At 37.5% G+C, this 25647-nt stretch overlaps 1 protein-coding gene across 6 annotated transcripts in view; it reads left to right on the top strand.

The window, feature by feature from the left end:
• The window catches only part of chm (CHM Rab escort protein), a 76927-nt gene that overhangs the window by 36005 nt on the left and 15275 nt on the right, over positions 1-25647 (top strand). For all 6 annotated transcript variants that reach the window (XM_046867584.1, XM_046867582.1, XM_046867583.1 and 3 more), the window contains 8 exons: positions 2156-2272; positions 2824-2944; positions 4181-4403; positions 13106-13183; positions 16181-16285; positions 19070-19133; positions 19620-19716; positions 21719-21829. In XM_046867584.1, coding sequence (XP_046723540.1) covers positions 2156-2272; positions 2824-2944; positions 4181-4403; positions 13106-13183; positions 16181-16285; positions 19070-19133; positions 19620-19716; positions 21719-21829 — 916 coding nt within the window. The remainder of the gene's footprint in view (positions 1-2155; positions 2273-2823; positions 2945-4180; positions 4404-13105; positions 13184-16180; positions 16286-19069; positions 19134-19619; positions 19717-21718; positions 21830-25647) is intronic.

Raw genomic sequence — 25647 nt, 5'->3', positions numbered from 1 at the left:
TGTGGATTATTAATTATTCTTATTGTTGTATGAAAGTTAAGGACACTGTGTAGTTAAGGACTCCGGCACGACTCACTATGGCAGCATAACTAAAAGGGCGAGCCAGAAGGTAACACAGACATGAGGGATCTCTGTGATAAGAGACGACCCACCACACCACCATCAACAAACCTGAGTGAACGTGTGAGAGTGAGGGGATGACCGCATACAAATATCCCAGTTCACCAAACACTCTATAACCATGATTCCTCCAGATCTGCTCCTTTACCTAAGAAAAAGCTACTGATAAAAGGCTTGACTAAATAAATGTTTTCAGCTTTGACTTGAACACTGAGTGTTTTCACATATTGTTCGTTTTAAAAGATCCAAACCCAGGGTCTGAGATCCCACTGATTAGTTTCAGCTTTGAAAAGCTCCTCTCTGCTTTAGCTACTGTCACTGGATGAGTAAGACACATTCTTGTTTTCATGTATACATAACACCTTAAATGCATTTATTGCACAATTAAATACACGTCATTGTGTACAATTAATCAAACTCTTAGAACCAAGAACCATGCATCTCCTTGGCTAATCGTAGCAATAAGATACATACAACATCTATATCCCTTTCCTTATCCTTAGATCTTTTAAATTAGCATTTTAAGTAGCACTGAAGATTCTCCTTACTGAACTCAGTTCAGGACCTATTCAGTACTACTACTACTTCTTCTTTTGGCTTCTCCCATTAGGGGTCACCACAGCGGATCCACCCCCCTGTCCTCTACATCTGCCTCTTTCAACCCAACTACCTGCATGTCTTCCCCCACCACATCCATAAACCCCCTCCTTTCCTCTCCTCTTTTCTTCCTTCCTGGAAGGAAGGAAAGAAATCATCTGCAAATATCATAGTCCATCAATATCACCTCATTCGTCAACTTGTCCATCACCACTGCACACAGGAAAGGGCTCCGATCCTTGATGCACTCCAACCTTCACCTTAAACCAGTCTGTCGTTCCAACTGCACACTTTACTGCTGTCACATTGTCCTTATACATGTCCTGCACCACCCTCACATACTTCTTTGACACACCCGACTTCCACATACTGTACCACAATTCCTCTCTTGGCACCCTGTCGTATACTTTCTCTTAATCCACAAACACACAATTCGACTCCTTCTGACCTTCTCGATACTTCTCCATCAACATTCTCAAAGCAAATAAGGCATCTGTGGTGCTCTTCCTCAGCATGAAACCATACTGTTGCTCACAGATTGTCACCTCTTCTCTCAGCCTGGCTTCCACTACTCTTTCCCATAACATCATGGTGTGACTGATCAAATTTATTCCCCTGTAGTTACTGCAGGTCTGCACATCTCCCTTGTTCCTAAAGATCGGTACCAGCGGCATCCTCTGACCTTTTAAAATCCTGTCAAACAATCTTGTTTAAAACTCCACTGCCATCTCTCCTAAACACTAAACTCTATGCTTCTACTGGTATGTCCAACCGAGTTTCCAGTCTTTCACACGACCGATCCGGTATTCATTTCTCTTTCATGATCCACATATTGGATTTGGCACATGTTTTACGGCTGGATGCCCTTCTTAATGCAACCCTTCCCATTTATCCGGGCTTGGGACCGGCACTAAGAGTGCACTGGCTTGTGAAATCCTAATGTCTGGGTTTTCAGGACCTATTCAGCACAATAAAAGAAAACCTGTATGACATCACCTCAATTAAAAATATCCAAATCAATTAGTGCTGTTTACAATCCAACGAGACTAGTTGGGTTGTAACTGTTTTGTTGCTACACGCACTATGATAAACTACAAACTATAAACTATAATGTTATGCAAGCTAAAATAAATATTGTTGCTCTATGCATAAAAGCACAGCAGGCAACACAGCATATACAGTTATTAGCCTATTTCATTAAATACATTTGCTTTACTATCCTCGAAACAAGACATGGGATTCAAACTCACATTTGAATTGTTGTGAACATTTCCCTGTTGCTCAATTAGAGCCCAATGTTTGTAGTCTACTGTAGTTAGCTATGGCAGTGCTACCACCAGCATTTACACACCCCCACCCACACAAAAACAAATGTGATTATTGCATTTTTATTATTGCATGCTTATTGATTGATAATTTGATTTTTTTCTTTTTACAGCTTCTGTATTCCCGTGGCTTACTGGTGGACCTTCTCATCAAGTCCAATGTCAGCCGCTATACCGAGTTCAAGAACGTCGGTTGCATCCTTACCTGTCATAATGGCAAAGTGGAACAGGTTAGCTGAAACATACGATCACAAACAATGCGTAAATGTGGCTTCTTACTTTGTTATTAGCAAGGTAGGGTGGCAGTGTAAAGAGTTCTTTTAATCTCCAAGGGTTAATATATTAACAATACTATCAGTTTAAAGGTGATATGTGAAGTACTGTATAGTCACATGAGTCTTGGCTGTTAATCTCTGTGGAAAATCCAATATTGTCTATTTTCCATTTTTGCATACTGGTCGAGTTAATATGTAATCAAAAGTTCGGTAAAGTTTTTTAAACATCGTAGCTACTATTAATTATCTAACCTTTGAATATTTAGCTCAATATGTTTGAGCTAGCATCATTATTTTATACAATTAATTAAGACTAAATATTTTTGTTAGTTAGTATTTTCAATAGTTTTGCTAAGTCTCGGAATATTAATTTAATGCTTATTCGTTCCATTATTATCTTTCCGTTTTCCACTTTTTTTCTGTTTCTCAACTTTTTTCATAAATGTTATCTTTTTACTAATCATCTTTCACTCTGCTTTCTCCTTGCACCCATGAACCCATTTAAGGTTCCATGTTCACGAGCAGATGTATTTGGCAGTAAGCAGCTGACGGTGGTGGAGAAACGTATGCTAATGAAATTTCTTACATTCTGCCTGGAATTTGAGCAACACCAAGAGGAACTCCAAGGTATGACTTCCTTTTTGTTTTATATCTGGTTAACTGTTTTATATATACACAGTGCTTGTGAAGTTTGGAAACACTTAGTTGTTTAATGTTTTTGAGACATATACATGATCCTTTTGTGTATATGACACAAACTAGTCAAAAGCAAAAACACAATAATTATATAATAATTATATATATATATATATATATATATATATATATATATACATACATACTGTATATATAGGGATAATTCTTCATATTCATTATATAGGAAAATACCCAATTCCAAAAAAATTGGGAAGCTGTGTAAATGCAAATCCTATAAGCCCATATTTTATTCACAATGGAACATAAAATGTACATGTTCATGTACATCACATGTTTTAACTTAAGTAAAAGTACAGTTTTAAAGAAAAAACAAGCTATTTTTGAATTTGATTGATGCAACACATCTCCAAAAAGGTGGGACATGGTAGCTAAAGGTTGGATGAGGGTTACAAAAAACAATTTTAAACTACCAACAACTAAATTAAAAAGCTGGCGACTGGTCAGTAACATGGTTAGGTTTAAAACATCTATCTTAGAAGAGGCACTTTCTCAGAAGTAAAGATGTGCAGAGGTTTAACAATCTGCACAAAAATTCTTAAATTGTTCCACAACTTGTCGACAATAACTCATCATAGAATATTGTTGGCTTTAACAGGACATAATATCAAAAGGTTCAGGTGGCATTCTCTCATCAGATTCATGAAGTAGTCACCTGGAATGGTTTTTAATTCACAGGTGAACCATTATTTTGACTCTTTCTCAGTGTAAGAATACAGAAAGTCATCCAATTGGATATCAACAGAAATACTTGGAGCTAAGGAGTTCATTTCCACTTCACAAAACTGCATTTACAGATGGATCAAAGACTGGTAACAGTGTATAAGCAGACTTGGCCATTCAATGACACGCAAAATTAAGGAATTGATGTTTTCTGTAATCTTGCCATGTAAATTTGGATAGTGACTTTTAATACATTATTATAGACAATTTCTTGCTCTTGCTACTCGGTAGCATCTCTTTCATTGCCTGGTACTGGGTCACAATTTGGTGGTTGGGGACCTCCGATGTGAATAAATTGTTTGTACAAAAAGTTAAAATTAGTGCATATAGACAATAAGATCATATATGATCATGTTTTAGTTGAAAATCTAAAGAGCTATGTGCTAATAGATGAGTGAGTCATAAAAATACTAATTTGTTTTTCAGATTGCACAGAGATGTCATTTTTGGAGTTTCTTAAATGTAAGAAACTGACAGAGAACCTGCAGTATTTCATTTTGCACTCCATTGCCATGGTCAGCCAAGATGCTCCAGTTAACAATGGCCTGAAGGCTACACAGCACTTCTTGCGTTGCCTGGGTCGCTATGGAAACACACCCTTCCTGTTTCCACTTTATGGAGTAGGAGAAATTCCACAGTGCTTTTGCAGGTCAGGCATCTTCTTGGCTTTATTACAAATTTAATTTGTAAACTGAAAATGTCTTGTTTGCTTTTCTTTTTATCTCCTTTTTTTCTATGCCTTTTAATTGTTTTTAAATGCTTAAAAAAGCGTATCTAAAACTGGATGTCTATAATTACGGTTGCAGTTAAATTCTGCAGCGAGAGATATCTTTAAGTACAAGTGCCTCAATTTATTTATTTATTTTTTAAATAGAATGGCATTTTTATAGTTTGCACACATTCATCGTGCACTAGGTCTTTGACTAGGTATGCTTTTATACTTTGCAGTGGATGCAAGATCTTTCAGAAGAGAGGATACATTTCTGATCATGGGAAGAGTCCGAAAGTTTTAAGAAAAAATAGCAAGCAAAAAACATTTCTGAAATAGAGATTTCAATTTTGGTCAGTAAATTTTGGTGATATTAAGCATTTTTTATTTTAGTGTGTTTAATATTAATATTAATAAATAAATTTTATTTATTATATATTTGATTGAACGTAAACAAATGTGCACTAGTGTTTGGGATTTATGTAACTGAATTAAATTTCTGAATATTTTTTAAACTGTGATAATAGCAGAATGAAATTGTTGACATTTAGAAGGCGTGTTTCACAGCAGTCTGATGGAGGCTTTTCGAATTGTATATGTTGACCAAGATAAATTAATATGAAAGTGCATAAGTGCAAAGACACATATATTTGTTGATAATTAACAAATAACTTTATTGTAGATAAGAAATTGATCCACTCCCTAAAAACTGCTCTTTCAAAATAGCATATGTAACATTCCCAGACATGTCAGACAGGCATAAGTTTTAACACATAAGGACACAGATTTAATTAGATTTAAACAACTTTCTTTATATTTAACAGTGATTATTATTATTTAATTTTAAATTGGCAATGGATTGTATAACTAATAGGGCTGGGACGATTCACTAATCTCGCGATTCAATAGTATCCCGATACGTTTGTGCCAATTCAATACATATTGCGATTCTGTAGCTATTGCGATTCATTGTTTAAATTGTGATTTTTGTTTGCTTAATAAAGATTAGACAATGACAAATACTTGATCATACCCTTAAAGAGACCGTATATGAGTTATATTACAAAACCAATGCATCACATTTTTCTGAATTTTTATTTCAGGAGCACACACATACATAGAGCATAAAGAACCTTCAACCATAAAACTTTCAAGTACCAACAACTTGAATATAATATTTAAATGTGCAACAAAATAACTAAAAACAATTCTCTCTAAAATAAAATAAAAGTGCTGTTAAACTGTTCCAATGTCCAACACAACTGCTAATATCCTTCTCTCTCTTCCTCACCTCAGGTGAGAGCAGTGCAGCTGTTACTGCAGCCTGTTGCTCCAGAAAACATTCAACCATGTCATAGGCACTATTCCATCTCGTTAAAACGTCTGTTATAAGTTTGTGCACAGGAGCTCCAGTAACGTTTGTTGGAAATCCAGTGATGCGTTGTACTCGTCTGAGTAACTTCGCGGCACCGAGCAGCTTCACTGCGCGCTGTGAGGCCAGATTGAGAGTGTGCGCGTAGCACTTAATATGGAGAAAGCCGGTTAATTGGGCAGCGATAACCATATTAGACGCATTTTCTGTGACTAAAGCAGGGTCTTTATCCGTTAAACAATTCTCAAAGAGCTTTACTCCCCTGCCTCTGCCATGGTTTTGATTTCTCTCGCCAGCTTAAAACGGATATGACGTCATTTAATACAGACACCAACAAAATACGTTTGGCCCTCTGTTGGAATAAAAGCGGTAACGTCTTTACACCACCTCTCTGGAAAAGTAAAATAATTAAATATATATCGATTCTGAGGTAAACAAATCGATCTCAAAATCGTTTTAAAAAGAATCGCGATAGTTTGGTGAATCGATTTTTTCTCCCCTAATAACTAATTCAAATCAGTTTAGGTGAGCATTGAAGCGGACTTCTAGGAATACTGTTCACTTTTGGAACATGGCTTTGGGGATTTGTCCATTCAGTGTTCTGTATTAGTGGTCAGATGTCGACATAATTTTGGCCATATAGTGTACCTGTGAATAGACACCAGCGATTAAAATGTGGGCACAGGGTTATTATGCTAAAATTCAGACAGAATCCAAATTAGTTTGACAGTTAATAGACAAATAATTCAAAATTCACCAAAAGGCTTTAGAGAAGAAAACAAAACCTGTACAAAAACAAAAAACGTTGAACGCTTGCCCAGGCATTTCCCCCCCAACATAATCAAATTAAAAGCAATTCGGTTTGGGCAGAAAAACAGCCCAATATTGCTACACTGGCAGGACACAGAAAAGAACCCAGAGTTATCAATCACAATGATACCTGCTTGCACATGATTGATGAACAGACAACAGCATGAACTCAATAAAGCTCCCTCTCTCTCAGGTTATTCACAGATCAGTGAACAGCCACCGCTAATAAAGTGATGAAATGTTTTGTCATCTCTGCGTGTATTATCCTTCAAATTTGACAGCAGTGCCTTTTTTTTCTAAATAACCTCTAGCACTCCTGACTTTTCTTAAGATTAATGGAAAGTGAAAATATAGTAATTGAAGGCAGGGATTGTTATTCCATTACCAAAAGATTGTAAGGTTTGCTGATAGTGTTTACTGAGAGTAGTAAATTTTTTATAATATTTATATTTATTCAAATAAATATTAATTTAATTTTTATAATATTTTTTTTTTCTTTGATTATTTATCAAACAGTAGTCCCCTAATTTAGTGCACAATACCATCAGTTTTTAGGCACCTGTCAGTTTCCCTCTAACATCAAAGAATATTTGTATTTATTAATAGCCCATTGGGTATAACAAGCTATTATCTGTTCCTAATATAATCCAATTAAATTCCCATAAATTAAAATAGACAACCATCATCCCTACATAGCTCTGTTCAGTTTCTTTTTGACTTAAGTATAATGTTACTGAAGAGCCTGTAGCTTATTTGTGCAGCTAATACATTGCATAACATGACCAGCTTATACATTACCCTTTAATTACATAAATAGTTGGAGGCAATTGTGTGTAATAGCGTAGTTATGTGGGAAGAGGGTGGGTGTATATGAAGAGAAGTGGGGAGCTGTCGGAGATTTATTTTGGATGTGACCTTCTCCACACTTGCTGCAGTTGTAATCAGTGGAATTAATAGCATAATCAAATTATACACAAACTCATAAATCATCTGTGAATGTGCTGTCAATGTGTCTAGCTATTAATGGCCCTCTTTGTTTTGCTCACATATTAAAAATCACATCCTCTGATCCTACCTTGATAGGGACTGAAATACCATTTAGAGGCTATAAACATTGGGAACCTGTGTAAGGGTACTGGATTTTCATAACTGGTAATTTAGCCATATGATAGCAAATAATTTGCTGTGGGGTTGCAAGGGCTGGGACACCAGTGGATGGGGAGGGGTTGTTTTTCTGGTAGTATCATCATAGATTGAGGCAGCTGTCAGATTCTGCTCGGTTATCCCTAAGACTGTCATCATCATAACTGATGGAGGGATCATAATTCAAGTAAAATAATTCAGTTTAAACATGTCATTATGGTTTAATGACATAATTGGGTCTCCCACGTTCCAATACTATGGTTTTGTACGGAGGACATAAGATGAGCTTCGGGTGATTGCTGGCATTTAAAAAGTAACTTTGCTTTTTAAAATTTTGTTATGTTGCAGCCTGATACTACAATCGTTCAAATAGATTTTTGTTCTCTACCCACCTTGGAGAACATTTACAGTAAACGCTGTCAATCTCGCCTCCCTCACCTTGTCTTCAAAACATCCTACATGCGCTGTCCCTCTAATAAACTCAATTCTAATCTTGTCCATCCTCGTTACTCCCAACGAAAACCTTAACATCTTCGGCTCTGCTACCTCCAGCTCCACCTCCTGTCTTCTACTCAATGCCACTGTCTCTAATCCATACAACATTGCAGGTCTCACCACAGTCCTATAAACTTTCCCTTTAATTCTTGCAGATACCCTACTATCACAAATCACTCCTGTCAGTCTTCTTCACCCACTCCACCCTGCCTGCACTCTTTTTTTTACTTCTCTAACACACTCTCTATTACTTTGCACTGTTGACCCCAGGTACCTGAATTCCCCCACCTTCTCCACCTCTTCTCGCTGCAACCGCACCACTTTACTGCCCTCCCTCTCATTCACACACATGTACTCTGTCTTACTCCTACTGACTTTCATTCCCCTTCTCTCCAGCGCATATCTCCACCTCTCCAGGCTCTTCTCAACCTGCTCACTACTCTCACCACAAATCACAATATCATCCGCAAACATCATAGTCCAGGGAGACTCCTGTCCGACCTCGTCTGTCAACCTGTCCATCACCACTGCAAACAGGAAAGGGCTCAGGGCTGATCCTTGATGTAGTCCAACCCGCACCCTGAACCAGTCTGTCGTTCCTACTGCACACTTCACTGCTGTCACACTGTCCTCATACATGTCCTGCACCACCCTCACATACTTCTCTGACACACCTGACTTCCTCATACAACACCACAGCTCCTCTCTCTGCACCCTGTCATACGCTTTCTCTAAATCCACAAATACACAATGCAATTCCTTCTGTCCTTCTCTATACTTCTCCATCAACATCCTCAAAGCAAATAAGGCATCTGTGGTGCTCTTCCTCGGCATGAAACCATACTGTTGCTCACAGATGGTCACCTCTTTCCTCAGCCTGGCTTCCACTACTCTTTCCCACAACTTCATAGTGTGACTGATCAACTTAATTCCCCTGTAGTTACTGCAGGTCTGCACATCTCCCTTATGCTTAAACACACTCTCCTCACTAGTAAACACATTTCCCTCTCCATCCTTTATTGCTCTAACTTGCAGCACATCCTTCCCAGCTCGGTCCCTCTGCCTGGCCAATCGGTATGAATCATTTTCTCCTTCCTTAGTGTCCAACCTCTCATACAGCTCCTCATATGCCTTTTCCTTGGCTTTCGCCACATCCCTCGTTACCTGCTGCCGCATCTCCTTGTACTCCTGCCTACTTTTCTCATCACTTTGTCTATCCCACTTCTGTTTTGCCAACCTCTTTCTCCTTATGCCCTCCTGCACTTCCTCATTCCACCACCACGTCTCCTTGTCTTGCTTTCTATTTCCAGATGTCACACCAAGTACTTTTCTAGCTGCCTCCCTCACCACTCCTGCAGTAGTTGCCCAATCTTTCACCACCTCTTCACCACCACCGAGCCCCTGTCTGACCTCTTCCCTGAACCTCACACTACACTCTTCCTCCTTTAGTTTCCATTATCTTATTCTTCTTTCAGTCCTCACTCTCCTCCTCTTCTTCTTCGCCTCCAAAACCATCCTACAGACCACCATCTGATGCTGTCTAGCTACACTGTCCCCTGCCAACACCTTACAGTCTCCAATCTCCTTTAGATTGCATCTCCTGCATAGCACATAGTCCACCTGTGTGCACCTTCCTCCACTCTTATACGTCACCCTATGATCCTCCTTCTTCTTAAAATAAGTGTCACCTCCGTTCCCTTCACCTACATGCCCATTAAAGTCTGCCCCAATCACCAATCGTTCATTCCTAGGTACACCATCTCCCACTTCATCTAATTCACTCCAGAATCTTTCCTTCTCCTCCATCTCACAGCCAACTTGTGGAGCATAGGCACTGATGACATTTATCATCATCCCTTCAACTTCCACCTTCACGATCATCACCCTATCAGAAACCTCCACTACACTCTTACTGTACTCTTCCTTCAGAATCACCCCTATACCATTTCTCTTTCCATCCACACCATGATAAAACAGTTTAAACCCACCTTCAATGTTCATGGCCTTACTCCCTTTCCACTTGGTCTCCTGAACACACAACATATCTACCTTTCTCCTCTCCATCATATCAGCTACCTTTCTCCCTTTACTCGTCATAGTACCAACATTTAAAGTACCCGAATCTCCACTCTCCTACACTGCTGCTTTCCCTGCCGTCTCTGTAGATGTCTTCCTCCTCTTCTTCTCCTCCTTCGGCCAACAGTAGCCCAATTTCCCTGTCGGCTAACGATACCTGTGGCGGTCGTTGTTAACCCGCCTCGACCGATCTGGTATAAAATTCTCATTTGTGATCCACATATTTGATTTGGCACATGTTTTACGCTGGATGCCCTTCCTAACGCAACCCTCCCCATTTACCCGGGCTTGGGACCGGCACTAAGAATGCACTGGCTTGTGCATCCATAATGGCTGGGTTTACGGTACATTATATATTACTATATATTCCATATATTATTACCTACTGCACCTTCTGTACATTAACCACCTTCATCCCTGTACATATGGACCTCATACCCTGTTTATCTTACTGCTCTTTATTGTAAATTGACAAAAAGACAGAATAAAAAAAAAAATCCAGAAAATCACATTGTATGATTTTCAAATACAGTGGAACCTGGTTATGTCGAGGGCCTAGGGGATGCCAAAAACCACCGAGATAACCGATGATCGAGATAAACGAAACCAGTATGGCGGCAATATATTAACGTGCTTGAAATTTCTTTATGTACATGATGTGCGTTATTAAATGAGAATGTACATGCATGTGTTTTTTGAGGTTTTTTTACAAATCAGCGTTGCCGCGATTTGTTTGATGAAGGCATGCTATAAAAATTTACATACATGTTCGTTAACAACAAAAGGCATAAGTGCACCAACTAACAGCAGAGATTTACCAGTATACAATACGAACCACCGTCGATTCTCGATACAAACCTTTATTATATTCTCCAACATTGCAAACACAAAAATCGCTCACAAAATCACAAAAAACGTGCGGGGTATAGTTAGTTTTTACAAAAAGCTAACCAGTGTCAACATTAAATGCTCGAGTAATTTCACTCTGACACAGCTCTGAAAAGTATCCTACACCTGTAGCATCTGTAAGGCTTGATTTTTCCGCCAATTCCGCGAGTTTTTCTGCGGCTGCACAGTGCCGTCTCACTACCGTATTTTCGCGTATATAAGATGCACCCTGGGTGAGGAGTATGTAAAACTTTCTATAGGACGCGTCTTATATACACGAAATTACGGTAGTGAGATGGTGACGTGGCAAAAGCCGACAATTGGTCATGCGGATCGAGATAACCGACGTTAAGTGGCAAATTTGCCCCCCCTTGTGCTCGAGATATTAGGGTTTGTCGACAGAAAAGAATCGACATAACCGATTAAAAATGCTAAGACAAAGCAAAAATTTGGCGGTTCCACTTCAAAAACGTCGACTTAATAGGGTTGGCGAGTTAACCGAGGTCGAGATAAGTGGGTTCGACTGTAATTAATTTCCATTTTATTGCATGAAATAAGTAGTCCTCCTGCCAACCAGCAAGAATTCTGTCTCTCACAGACCTTTTAGTTTGTCTTTAAGAAGCCCTCCTATCCTTCACCTGCAACAATTTTTGGCACAATTATTAGATAAACGAAGAAATTCAAGATGACTGTCAATCTCCCTTGAACTGGGGCTCCATGCAAGATCTTACTTCATGGAGTAGCAATGATCCTGAGAAAGGTGAGGGAATACCCTATAACTACACCGTCATGGATTAAAATCCTGCAGCAGGCACAAGGTCCCCCTGCTCAAGCCAGCACATGTCCAGGCCTTTCTTAAGTTTGGTTGATGATCCAGAGGAGGCATGGGAGAAGGTCATGTGGTCAGATAAGACCAAAATGTAACTTTTTGGTATAAACTCCACTCGCCTTGTTTGGAGAAGAAGAACACCATCCCAACTGTGAAGCATGGAGGTGGAAACATCATGCTTTGGGGGTGCTTTTCTGCAAAGGGGACAGGATGAATGCACCGTGTTGTGAGGAGGATGGATGGGGCCATGTATGGCGAGATTTTGGGCAACAACATCCTTCCCTCAGTAAGAGCATTGAAGTTGGGTTGTAGGTGGGTCTTCCAGCATGACAAAGACCCCAAACATACAGCCAGGGCAACTAAGAATTGGCTCTGTAAGAAGCATTTCAACTATCTATCTATATATCTATCTATCTATAATTTTTTTTTCTCTCTCCACGGCTCTTAAAATGACCAAGTAATTTTTTTCCTATTTAGAAAAATGTTAATTATTATTGCTGAAATTGCATAAAAGAATATTTGTGAAAACATTTTAAATTTAGTGCATTTAATTGCCATATTACATCAAAATACAGATACACTCAAAAGTCCCTCCGCAGTGGACATGTAGTGTAGGTAGTGGAGCGCGTTTTTAAAGCTGGAGATTAATATACGGCTTTAGTGCGTGGATAATTTCAAGCAGCTTTTCCAGTTAAAAGAATATAAGAGATTTAATAAATAAATACATGAGTGAGAATAATAATGAGTTTCAATAAACAAATATTTTATTGTCCCATGACCTACTGTACATGGCCACTGCGGAGGGACTTTTTGAACTCCTAGTGCCACATGTGAAATTAAACGGACCAAACGGGCATAGAGGCAAACATAGTTTTATATATATAACCCTAACCCTATTGCCATTCAGAACTTGTTTTATTCTTCTGCTTATTCATTTGTTATAACTTTTTTTACTACTGGGTAAGAAATCAGATGCCATCCACTGTAATTGTGAATCCATTAACGTAAAAACAATGTCTTATTTTTTAGAATGTGTGCTGTTTTTGGGGGGATTTATTGTCTTCGCCATTCTGTGCAATGCCTGGTTGTGGACAAAGAGACAGGAAAGTAAGTACATTTTCACCATCTACAATAATTCCAAAATAAAAGAATAAGTAAAAAAGATAGATAGATAGATAGATAGATAGATAGATAGATAGATAGATAGATAGATTGATAGATAGATAGATAGATTGATAGATAGATTGATAGATTGATTAAAAAAAAATAATAATAATTAATTAAAAACAAGGAACTGCTTGGATTTTGATACTACATTTTATGTCAACTTTGATTTTATGAACAGAGAGCTCTGCGAAAACAAAGAGAATGTGCAAAGTGAATTGGTGGTAGGGAGGAAAGGGTTAAAATTATAAGTATAGAATTAATTAATTTTCAGAGCAGTGTGTAGCCCTCTCTCCATTCAAAAGACAAATCACAAGCCTTGCCGTTTGGGCCAGCATTGAGTGATGCAGATTTTTCCTTATGGCCTTGCCTCCACTAATTTAACACCCTCTGTTGCTGCCTCTTAAATTATGAGTTTGTATCCAGTCTCCTTTGATTAATCTGTGGCTGTAATGCATGACAGGCCTTATCACAAATGCCTTTAATATGGTTAAAAAGTGGATTCTTGCCATAGAATAATTATATAAGGGTGTTGTTTTTTGTTTTCTTGTTATTTTTCTTTCTGATTTCAGGTTTCTGATGTTTTTTTGTTATGTATTTGTTTCTATAAGCATTGTGTATTTGGTTCTTTAAGATAATCCTTTAAGTAGTATCCAGGACCAGAAATGTACTTTTGTGTTACGGGGTGAAATTTGTTTGAAAAGTTTTTTGCTACTAGAAATTTGTTGTTTGAATTTTGTTCTTAATCAGACCGTATTCACTAACCACAATTTCAGCATTCCTCTTGAGCACCCTGATTTTCTTATGGACTCCCTGCATTCCAGCCTGTTCCTCCATTTTTCTGTAAAAACACACTCAGCTCTAGAGTAATTTAATTTTGTATAATAATTAAACGATATATGGATAAATTAAATAGACAAACACTGAAACAAGCATTTAAATGTATAGTAAAGCTGCAGTAAATCAAGTTTGATAACAGAAGTTAACTGTTGTAGTAGACAAATGCTATATCCAAGTTATGCCTTGGATCACTTGGGACGTACACTTGTTCCTGCCACGGGTTGACCTGTACTCTGTGCCATTTCGTGTAACTTGAGCACGAAACTCGTCACATTAAACCATTTAAGCAGCTGCTATTGTAAAACAAAATATAATCTGGAACCTTGCATTGAGACAATTGATGTAATACTGGTGGAGTTTATGTAGCTAATATTTATTACATTGATTTTCATGTGAAGAATATGCATGAATTAATTTTCTTATATTGTGCATGACAAACTTAAAACTTATCATGAAAATGAATAAATAGATCTATTGCGTTCTGCACAACTAATTTAGAAGGTAAAGGAAGCCTGCTTCAACACATGGCCTTTTCAAAAGTTGTTCTAGGGTTTGGATGTAGATTAAGGTCTAGTAGTCCGTACCATCCATAAGTGTCCTGAGAGTTCCATACCAAAGTGTCCATCAAGCATATTTATGCAGTCTATATGGCCCAAACAGAGGGCGTGTTTTAGAGAATTACCCGCCTGCAGCTGTGGCGGCTGGGTGTCAGCTCAATCCTGGTTGTGCCATACATCACTGAGGGGAAATAGGTTCCATGAAGGTGAACAGGTTGTAGAAAAAAAGAAGAGTTGGCAAGGTGTCTGGCAGACTGAACAATGATTTTAATTTCCCCAGTATCATAAATTACCACCTTACATCTTGACTTATTACAGGCATAAAGCTGAAAAGGGTAGACCTAGATTAATAATGCAGCATTATAGGATTATAGGACATGAGAGACCAACTGGAAAACAACTGGTTTTGTAAAAACAATTTGGTATGTACTTCCATTTTTAATAATTGTTTACAATTTTACATAACTGGTTAATTCTCAGATTCAAACTAATTTAAACTCTGGTTTAATTTCTGTTGTTTTCGTTGTGATCATTAAAGTGGGAATTGCAACTATGAACACTTGGAAATGTGTAACCTTTTCCATTAACACAATTGTAAACTTGCATGTTTTATCAAGTGATTAAGGTCTTTATACTGTAATTGTGAATCAGCAAAAAGGGGAAGGTGATCACACATTATTGAGCCCTTAAAAGGAGCTTTAACAAACAGCGCTATAAATGGCAAATTTCTAAAAAAATATATATGTCTTAGTTTAATAGGAATCTTTACAGCAACAATTTGCCTGTTTTCTTAACAGCTCTGAGTACAGGTCCAGTGTGCTTTCCACCTCAACACAGTTTTCCATCAAATGGTTACAAACCCAACCTTGTTTTTTTAATTAAAGAAACCTGCACTATGCACTGTGACCATAATAACCATTCCACAGTAGGGAAACAAAATCTAGAGTCTGTGCCCTGTTAAGGGCTATCTTTAAGAGTGCCATAGTTGTGCGCTATGTGTCTCCTGGCAAATGATGAAGCCTTCAGCCTTCTTTGTCAACTCCCATAAATAAATCTTCATTTACCTAAGCAGGTCCATTTTGCATTCATTCCTGTGTGAAGGGATGATTGTAATGATGGCCACATCTTTGTCAGGCAATGAGTTGCTCACCTTGCCCTTTATTGTTTTGTGAAAGTCCATTTCAAGGATCTCACCCCCTAGCCCATTAGTTTGGATAATGAGCCCTATAAAGCACATTTATAACTCTTGACATAACAAGCTGACAGAGTCCCCCATGTATGCTGTTCTTCCTCTTTTTTTCTGTCAGAAGAATGGGAAGGTCAACTTGCAATAGGTTTGTTCTAACAGACTTGCATCAACAAATAAGACCATATAAGACCACAGCAGAATGAATGTTGACATTTTTATCCATATGATAGTATTATTAGGAAATTCAAGAACAGACTTTTAGGTGATAAAACGACCTTAAATCGCAGGGATGTTGACTGGCTCATTTGAACCAACAGTATTTTTCCATCTCTTACAAGTTTTTTGTATTCCTAGGTGTAAAGCTGTTATTGACAGTCATGGTCAGCGACTAGGTTGCAACTACTTTGTGGTGGAGGATAGCTACATTCGAGACGACCAGAGAATACAAAGAACATACAAGTGAGGTTTTTTTGTTATTTTTAATGAACAGGTTTTACCTAAAGGTTTTTTTTTGCAATACAATTTTTGTTAAGTGGGACTGGAGTAAAAAGTATGATGGGAGGTTCAAGCAGGAAAAAAATTTACATTATGGAATGGCAGAGTAAAAGATTAACTTAATAAAATGAAAAGATCAGTTAATACATTGAAGATGACCAACATGGAAATGGTTGTATGGTTGGTTGAAGTTTTTGTTCTACACCAGTTAATGAAAGCAAAGCTAAATAATTTTTCCAGCAAAATATTTAATGTAGGATCATTTTGATCAATAAATACATATAACAACTATACTGCCATTTCAAGTCAAATTTATGCAGAAATACAGAAAATGTATTATGACATTCTACATGACTCATGACAAGAGGTTTCTGCCTGAAAACAAAATAAGTAGTAGACCGATGTAATAAATGCATGACACATTTTCATTAACAAAAATTATGTATATCAAAAGTGGTGATTAAAGAGACATTCAAAACACCATAAACAGGTTTGCATTTTGGCTGTCCACAATGAATAATATAAGACAAGTGTTAACAGTACTAGTAAATTTAAACAAATAATTTAAAAAATGTTCCTCTTCTCATATGTTTTATCAGTTGTACAGGTACATTTGAAACTGTAGAAGATGAAACCAGTAGCTAATGTATAAAGATTGTTATGAGCATTATGAATTAGAGTACTATGAATTAGAATGAGCATTATGTTTTGAGAACTACATTTTCCGGGCTATAAGCCGCTACTTTTTTCCCACGCTTTGAACCTTGTGCCTTAAACAATGAAGCGGCTAATTTATGGATTTTTCCCGGGTTTTTCCTGGTTTCACAAGCTTCATGCCACCAAACAACTGAGCCCCGTAACATTAGACCGGTGAAATTGCCTAAAGGGTTTAGGTGAACCTAAATATATTTAATCAATCGTATTCCCAGTGAATCAACCCGCACGACATCATAAATATGGATGAGGTTCCTCTGACATTTGACCTGCCTATCACTCGGACAGGAAAGGCGAATCATTTACCACGGCCAAAACAAACGGGCATGAAAAAAACGCCTGTGTTCACCTGTGTTCTGAGCTGCACGGCATCGGGAGAACAGCTTCACCGATGGTAATTTTTAAAGAAAAACTCCTGAGAGAAATTGTTGTAAAAGGAAGGAGAAAGACAGTGACCAATTACTTTCTTGGTGGGCTACTGTTATGTTACAAGCCGTGTAACAGGCACTGTCTTTCATTAAAGCCTGTGTAAAGTTCATTAGTTTCAATGTGGGCACCTGCGGCTTATAGACAGGTGTGGCGTATTTATGTTCAAAATTTGAAAAGCAGTTTAAAATTCAGTGGGTGTGGCTTATATTTAGGTGCGCTTAATAGTCCGGAAATTACAGTACTTGATTCACTTTGTAGCCTCAGAATCACTGCTTACTCAGCTGATGAAATGTATATGTGACATTTAGAAGACTGGTAAAAGAAATTGAGGGAAATTAGAAATTGCCTCCTATGTCTGTCTTTGTTCTCCAGTGGAATTTGTTGTAAGGTTTGTGTGTTAATTATAAATGTGTGTACATGCTAATTTTGACTACCATATATCTGCCATGATGCACACATTTGGCAATTAAAACCGTCCATGTAGAAATATAGCAAAAGTTCAGTTTGGTGTCCTGATGATTTATGTAACTTGGAACACAATTTAAAGCAATTACAAGAATATTTTGTCTTCATGTTGAGTATGGTTTCACTAATAATAAACATAAATTTGCATAAAGCATCCATATTCATCCATGCCCATGTTGATTAGAGTATTAAAAACTTGAGAAATATTAATTTAATGTACAGTATAGATTTAGTGTCCTTAAAATAACAACATACAGCCATTATTGTCTAAATATTCGGCAACAAACGTGAGCACCATTGTTATCTAGCACTGGTTTAATCCTCCTGGGAATGAAATTTACCAGAGCTGCACAGGTTGTTGCTGAGATCCTCTTCCAATCCTCCATAATGACATCAAGGAACTGCTCAATGCTAGACACATGGCACTTCTTTACATTCTGCTTGAAGATGCCCCACAAGTGCTCAATGGGGTTCAGGTCTGGAGACATACTTGGCCACTCATTTATCTTCAGCTTCAGCTTCCTCAGCAAGGCAGTTGTCATCTTGGCGGTGTGTTTGGTGTCCTTATTTTGGAAAACTGTGGTTCGGCCCAGTTTCTGAATGGAGGGCATAATTTTCTGCTTCAGAATGTCAGGGTAAATGTTGGAATCGTGTTTGAAGCATGAGTACTGTAACTCAGTTTCAGGGTGTTACAGATCTTCTTATAACCTGGGCGAAGAGTTGAGAACTGTACTGAAAGCACCAAATTTTAACTGCTCTAATACAAGATCCACAAATTTGTATGGACCTGTCAAACAGACAAAAATCATTAACATTAAGAAAAGGACATGTGGCTTTGCATAGTTAAACCACCTACAGCTGTTATCACTTTTGTTGCCAGCTATTTTGACAATAATGGTGAATGTTCAGTTATTTTCAGAGGACAGTAAATCTATACTGCTATACAAACTGCACATTGTGTTTTTAAATTATTAAAATTTCATTTCTATAGTATTGTATTACTATTACTATAGTATTGTTACGAAGATATGCTAAAATGGTTGCTGAATTGTGAGGTGTGTACTCACTTTAAGGTGTGTACTAACTTTAATTGAGTTAAGTGCTTGTCTGTGTTTGTTTTTGTTTTTTTATCTGTCACAGGCAGATATCCAGAGCAGTGGTTATAACAGACCGTTCGATTTCACATTCAGAATCTGATCAGCAGGTGGGTTAATGAACCAATGAAAACTAATTGGGGGAAAGTTTTGCATTTCCACATGCACTTTTAAATTCAGCTGCCTTAACCTTTACTGTGCCGTGTAGGTTTTTTTTTTTTGCCTACCTTGCACTTGTGTCATGCTGCTTGTATGACATTATACCACTGTTCCAAAATGTTGGTACCTATTTAAGAAAAAAGTAGAACAACATGGACAAAAGTAATTGGGCTCAATCATTGTTTTTCATGTTTAATAAAAATGACTTTGCTTTTGTTTCTTTCCTGTGATATTTTTTTTCTAGGGGAACTAACAAATTTGTCTGCTTTTTTTATTTGTTTTATTAATTAATTTTGAAGGATAGACTACCTTTCAGATAGATATGGTAGATTTTTTTCCCCAAAAAAACAAATCATTTGAATTTGAAACACTAAGTTTTAATACTACATTTTTCTTAATCTTGATCTGTTCATAATTTTTACATGCCTATTTTGCAGATTTCATTGGTGACAGTGCCTCCTCTTGAGCCTTCCTCTCCGGCTATAAGGATGGTGGAGCTCAGTTCATCGTCCATGACGTGCATGCCTGGAACCTGTGAGTTATACATAATGAATAATTTAAGACATGGCTGCAAGATATGCATGTTTACTTCATAATCCAGAATTTGTGGTACTAATGTTTGGTGAAATAAAACATTTATTTGATTGTGTGATTTTGATTTTAGATCTTATTCGTAATGTAATTAGTCATATACTTTTTCACCCATGACCACTCAAATGTGTATAGGCATTGTGCCACTCAAATGTTGCATATGTTGTGGACATTAGACATCTGATTATATAAAATCATTTATTGACCATGTATTTTTATGCAGAGGACATTTTGACCAACATTAGGCCACATGCTCTCAACATTCTAGTGAGACCATGGGGCATAGTTTGGAATTTAATTATTGGTCATAAATTCTTTAACATATTTAAAGCCAGGAAACTCTGGATTCCTTTGTCAATCTCAAGATCTACCTAATAAGATTTTATATATTTTTTCAATAATCATCTTCAGAGTAAGCTTCCAGAAATTTCTTAAAAGAATTAGCTTTTAAAACAGCAAGTGAGGCTGTATTAATGACTATATGCATGAACACACAACTTGGTAGATACAGTATCTTCAGAACCATTATTAGGGCCCGAGCACCGAGGAGCAGGCCAGAATGGCCTGCACCAAAGGTGCGAAGCCCTATTGTTTTCCTTAGAATTTATTTTATTTATTTATTTATTTTTAATTAATTTTTTTTTTTTTACACACACATTGGCCATTTGGGGCCCTTAACATGCTCGAAAACTCTTGAAATTTGGCACACACGTCAGTCCTTTGTCACTAGGGCCGGACAAAGTCTGGAATACGGGCGTGGCAGGGGGCTCTGTAGCACCCCCTGTAATGCAAAAACAAACATTGGTGCACAGATCCGGCAATTATGTTCACACATGCACGAGAGTTGGTACGCATATAGACCTCATCGACCCGAACAACTTTCGCCCTCAAAAGTATGAGCTCCGCCCAACAGGAAGTCAGCCATTTTGGTTTGTTTTATAAGTGCATGCGGTGAACTTTTAAATACTCCTCCTAGGGAATTTATGCGATTGACATCAAACGTGGCGAACATGATGCCGAGACATTGGACTTGCTAAATTGCGAAGGGATTTTTGATATCTCGAACGCTGCTGCCATGGCGAGGCGACTAATTTATGGCGAATTCAGAGAACAGGAAGTGTCTAATATCTAAAGCAAAAAACGTCTTATTCAGATAACACGCAGTGTATATGTTCGGCCAAGGATTCCGATCGCATCGATGTGCCTATTGTGAATCTCGGACAAAGCGCCATCAACAGGCGCCACGAAGTGTGTCAGTCACAAAAGGTGGATTTTTTGACAGTTGCATGAGGTGAACTTTTAAATACTCCTCCTAGGATATTCATGCGATTGACACCAAAAGTGGTCAACATGATGCAGAGACATTGTAGATGATAATTTGCAAAGTGATTTTTGATATCTCGAACGCTGTTCTCATGGCAACGCGTCAAACTTTACTTTTATTTCAGGCATATTTAAGGCTTTTGACATGCTTAGATTAACTTGAAATTGGACACATACATCAAATTTGACAAGTCACATACATCACAAGTGTGGACAAAAAGGTCGGACAACGGTGTGTCTCTTAAGTGGCGCACTAGCGCCCCCGTTTGTCTAAAATGTGGGGTTTCTTTTACCTACAGTCCCCAAATGGGTCAGTAACAACATAAAATAGTCCACTGATATTTACCCACTTCATGCACTTGCCCACGTGCATTGTTTTCTGGGAGGTACCGTATAGCAATACACAAACGTGCGAGGGCCCGCCATCACTGTTGCAGCTATATTTATTTTTATCGTTCTTGTTCTTGTTATTCTTGATGTTGTTACTTAAGACAACTATTTATCATGCAGAACTGTTTTTAATAATCAGAACTGACTTAATAATTAAAAATAAGTACTAATAAATAATTATATATAAAATTAAGCTTATTTATTTAGTCTAATTGTAGGCCATTTTTCATAGATTTGGTCCACCTGACCTGCTTATCATCAGGCTCAGCTCATGAAGATCTGGCTCCTGTTGTTTCCAGGCTCTTTCATGTACCCAGCATCTGCACAGAGGAATCTGTTCAAGGTGAGAATGTCATCTTCATCACATCTTGCTAGCATCCTCCACTACAGTCAACTCCAGAATTATTTAAATAACTTTCTCAAAAAAGTGAGAGACTGCTCCAACCAAAGTGTTTAAAGAAGTTGGATATTTAATATTTAATTATTATAATTATATTTATCAAATATTTAATTAATGTCACTGTCTCAATAAGTCTTGAACTACAAAATATTATACAGCCAAACCAAATAAAGAGATTCTTTCAGTCATAAGATGAGATTGAGCAAATCAGCGTTATTGTAGTCAATACAGCTCGGGCCTTTCAGGAAGACACCCGTCAGCTTTCACATGCAAAAGTTAATAGAAGAAATTTACATATTTTCTTTTAAAATCTCCTCCTTAACAATTTACATACACCAATAATTTTTACAAGCACTTGCATACTCCACCTATTTGCTTATGTATTTTTTGGTAAATTTATTCCTTTTCTAAGTAAATTCATCTTATTTCTAGGAAATCTTGTTTACCTCTATACAATTCAAATTTACATGTACAAAAAATAACTCTTGATAGTGACCTTTTCTTAAAAAATCTCTTGATTGTGCACTTTTTGCAAATAGCAATGCCATAGATAATCAACCGCAATTTTCACACTTTTTCTTAAAAATCTCGTCTGGGGTTTTTTCTTTGTCTGTAAATCATCCCTTGTTTTGTTTACACGTTTCTAAACAAGGTGTAAACAAAACAGATATGCACCGTGGCCAGTAGAAAGTGACGACTACTCACAGTGCATAATGCACTTGTTTATTCTCTGGCTGATTTTCTGCACACTGTGCACAATGCACCTGACACTCTCTAATAAACCGACCTTTGCTATTACTATTACCGTAATTTCTGGACTATAAAGCGCACCCTTATATAAGCTGCACCCAGGGGCGCCGTTAGGGGGGGTACAGAGTATGCCAGGCATATGGGCCCAAGAGAACTCTAGGGGGCCCCACAATCATCGATTAAAATTTTTCCAATTAGTTTTGTTTTTATTTTATTTTTTTTGTATCGTACATACACATATATTTTAAATAATAACACTGTGGTGAAATAAAATAAATTCCCTGTAAATAAAATTAAGCTATATTAAGTTTATTATTAATAATCTAACATTGTATATATATATATATATATATATATATATATATATATATATATATATATATATATATATATATATATATACACACACACACACACATACATACATACAGTGGAACCCACTTATCTCGCCCTCGGTTATCTCGACAACCCTATTAAGTCGACGTTTTTGAAGTGGAACCGCCAAATGCTCGCTTTGTCTAAGCATTTTTTAATCGGTTATGCCGAACCCTAATATCTCGAGCACAAGGGGGGTAAAATTTGCCATTTAACGTCGGTTATATTGGTGCACCCGCAGAAGAACTCGCAAAGTGGCGGAAAAATCAAGGCTTACAGCTGCTACAGGTGTTGTATACTGGTGAATCTCTGCTGTTAGTTAGTGCACATATGCCTTTTGTTGTTAAATGTTATGCGATGAACGGGAGGCAAAAGTAGAAGCGCGGCGCTGAACAGCACACGGGAGAACGTGGGATGAGCAGCAAAAGCATAGAATGAACACCGGCAGGATCGGGGGAATCCGTGATGCGCTTTGGGAAGAAAAGTGCAGCCGTTGAGAGAGTGCCGGTGGGAAGGCACATACGCATGAGCGATAACAACGACCGCCGTGAACCAACATATACCAACAATAACGGACGGTGAGAGTGTGGAAGTTTAAATAGGAGCTGGTGATGATGCTGCGAGCACCATATGTGCGGTTGAAGCCGGAGCTTCAGAGAAAGGGGCCGAGAAAGCACCTGACACGCCGAAGGGGGCGTGGCAGGTGGATTCCTGACAGTTAACAAACATGTACTATATGTATTTTTATAGCATGCCTTCATTAAACAAATCGCGGCAACGCTGTTGTGTAAAAAAACCCTCTAAAAACACGTGCATGCACATTCTCATTTATTAACGCACATCATGTACATAAAGAAATTTCAAGCACGTTAATATATTGCCGCCATTTTGATTTTCGTTTATCTCGATCATCAGTTATCTCGATGCTTTTTGGCAACCCCCTAGGACATTGACATAACCGGGTTCCACTGTATATATATATGGGGCCCAAAATTCTGTCTTGCATACCCCCCCTTAAAACTGTTAATTGCGCCCCTGGCTGCACCCACTGAATGTTACAAATATTTTTATTTTTAACATAAATAAGCTGCTCCTGTCTATAAGCCGCAGGTGTCTACACTAATGTACTTTACACAGGCTTATACGAAAGACACGTTACATACGGTGTAACGGGTGAAATATGTTGCGCTTCCTTTAGGAGCATAGCGGTATTTTGGGAATAGCCTGCCACTGCATTCTTCTGGTATTACTGCATGTGTGCAAGAAGAGGATTATGTCCTTATTATGTTCTGATGCTCATTTCTAAATTTTTTTGACTAACCCGTAACGCTGTTGCCAAGAAAAATAAAAAAGCACGAGTTTTGGAAACCTGTCTGTGCTTATATGATTTCTGTTGCAACTGGAGTTAGTGAGCTCTCCCTTCACCCAGATTTAAGGCACTACAACGGCTTGTATCTAAACAGTAGCCGACCAAGTAAGTCATTGTTCACTGTCTTCCTTCTTCCTTTCACAACAATTTCTCTCGGGAGTTTATCTTTTGGCATCGTCGTGCGTTTAAAAAAAAAAGGTTTTTCTCCCGATGCCGTGCAGCTCAGAACACAGGTGAGGTGCGTTTTTCCGTTTCCGTTCAGCAATTTCATTGGTCTAATGTTATGTCGCTCAGTTTTTTGGTTTGAAGTTTGTGAAACTGGGAAAAACCCAGGAAAAATTCATAAATGAGCCCCTTCGTTGTTTAAGCCGCGGGGTTCAAAACACGGGAAAAAAGTAGCGGCTTATAGTCCAGAAAATACGGTAATATTTAACTATTTTACTATTTACTATTATTGCTGTTATTATTTTATATTATATATTATTATATTTATAATTATATTATAAACTGCACTAGCAAAATTTCTTAACAAGGGTAACCCACAAAATGTGGTACCAGAATTTAACAACAGATTATTAGAACTACAGTTAAAAAAATTGTTTTCAAAATAATAGAATGTGGTTGTGAATAATTAATGGTTTTTTTTTGTTTGAGTTAAAGATGTATACATTTTTGCTTATTTTTGTATACATTTTCACTAAAACCAAAATAATTTATGTTTCATCTTTACAAGCAAAGTGAGACAATTTTACAGTTGCGTGTCAGTAGAATTACCAGTCTAACAACCCCTATATACTCAACACTAAACTGAAAACTAAACTGTACCACTACATTGGATATTAGTTACACATAAGAAGTGCAAGCAGATCAGTTGCTCATTAAACATACAGTTGTGTTCAAAATTATTCAACCCCCAATGCTGTAAATGGTTTTAGGGAATTTAGTGTACAATTGTAATTGTATTCAGAATGAAATCCTACAAGGACTTCTTAAAGAACCATATGCAACTAAAATGACATCAATTAGTTTTGTAATACAGTAGTAAATGTTTCTTTTGTGAATTCTTCATTGACCTAATTATTCAACCCCTTAAAGACTACCACTCTGAAGAACAGAGGTTCAATGAAGTGTTTTCAATCAGGTATTGAAAACACCTGTGGATATCAGGGAGCAGCAATAAAGCCTAATAAGCACCAATTAGGCAGCTTTAAAATGACTGTGATACTCAGCTCCTTCTAGACATTTACTGGTGTGGTTACAAACATGG

The sequence above is a fragment of the Silurus meridionalis genome, chromosome 15 (assembly GCF_014805685.1).
Source record: "Silurus meridionalis isolate SWU-2019-XX chromosome 15, ASM1480568v1, whole genome shotgun sequence".
In the NCBI taxonomy this organism is placed as follows: domain Eukaryota; kingdom Metazoa; phylum Chordata; class Actinopteri; order Siluriformes; family Siluridae; genus Silurus; species Silurus meridionalis.
The sequence above is the reverse complement of the archived record's forward strand: the minus strand, read 5'-3'. Positions and strand labels throughout refer to the sequence as shown.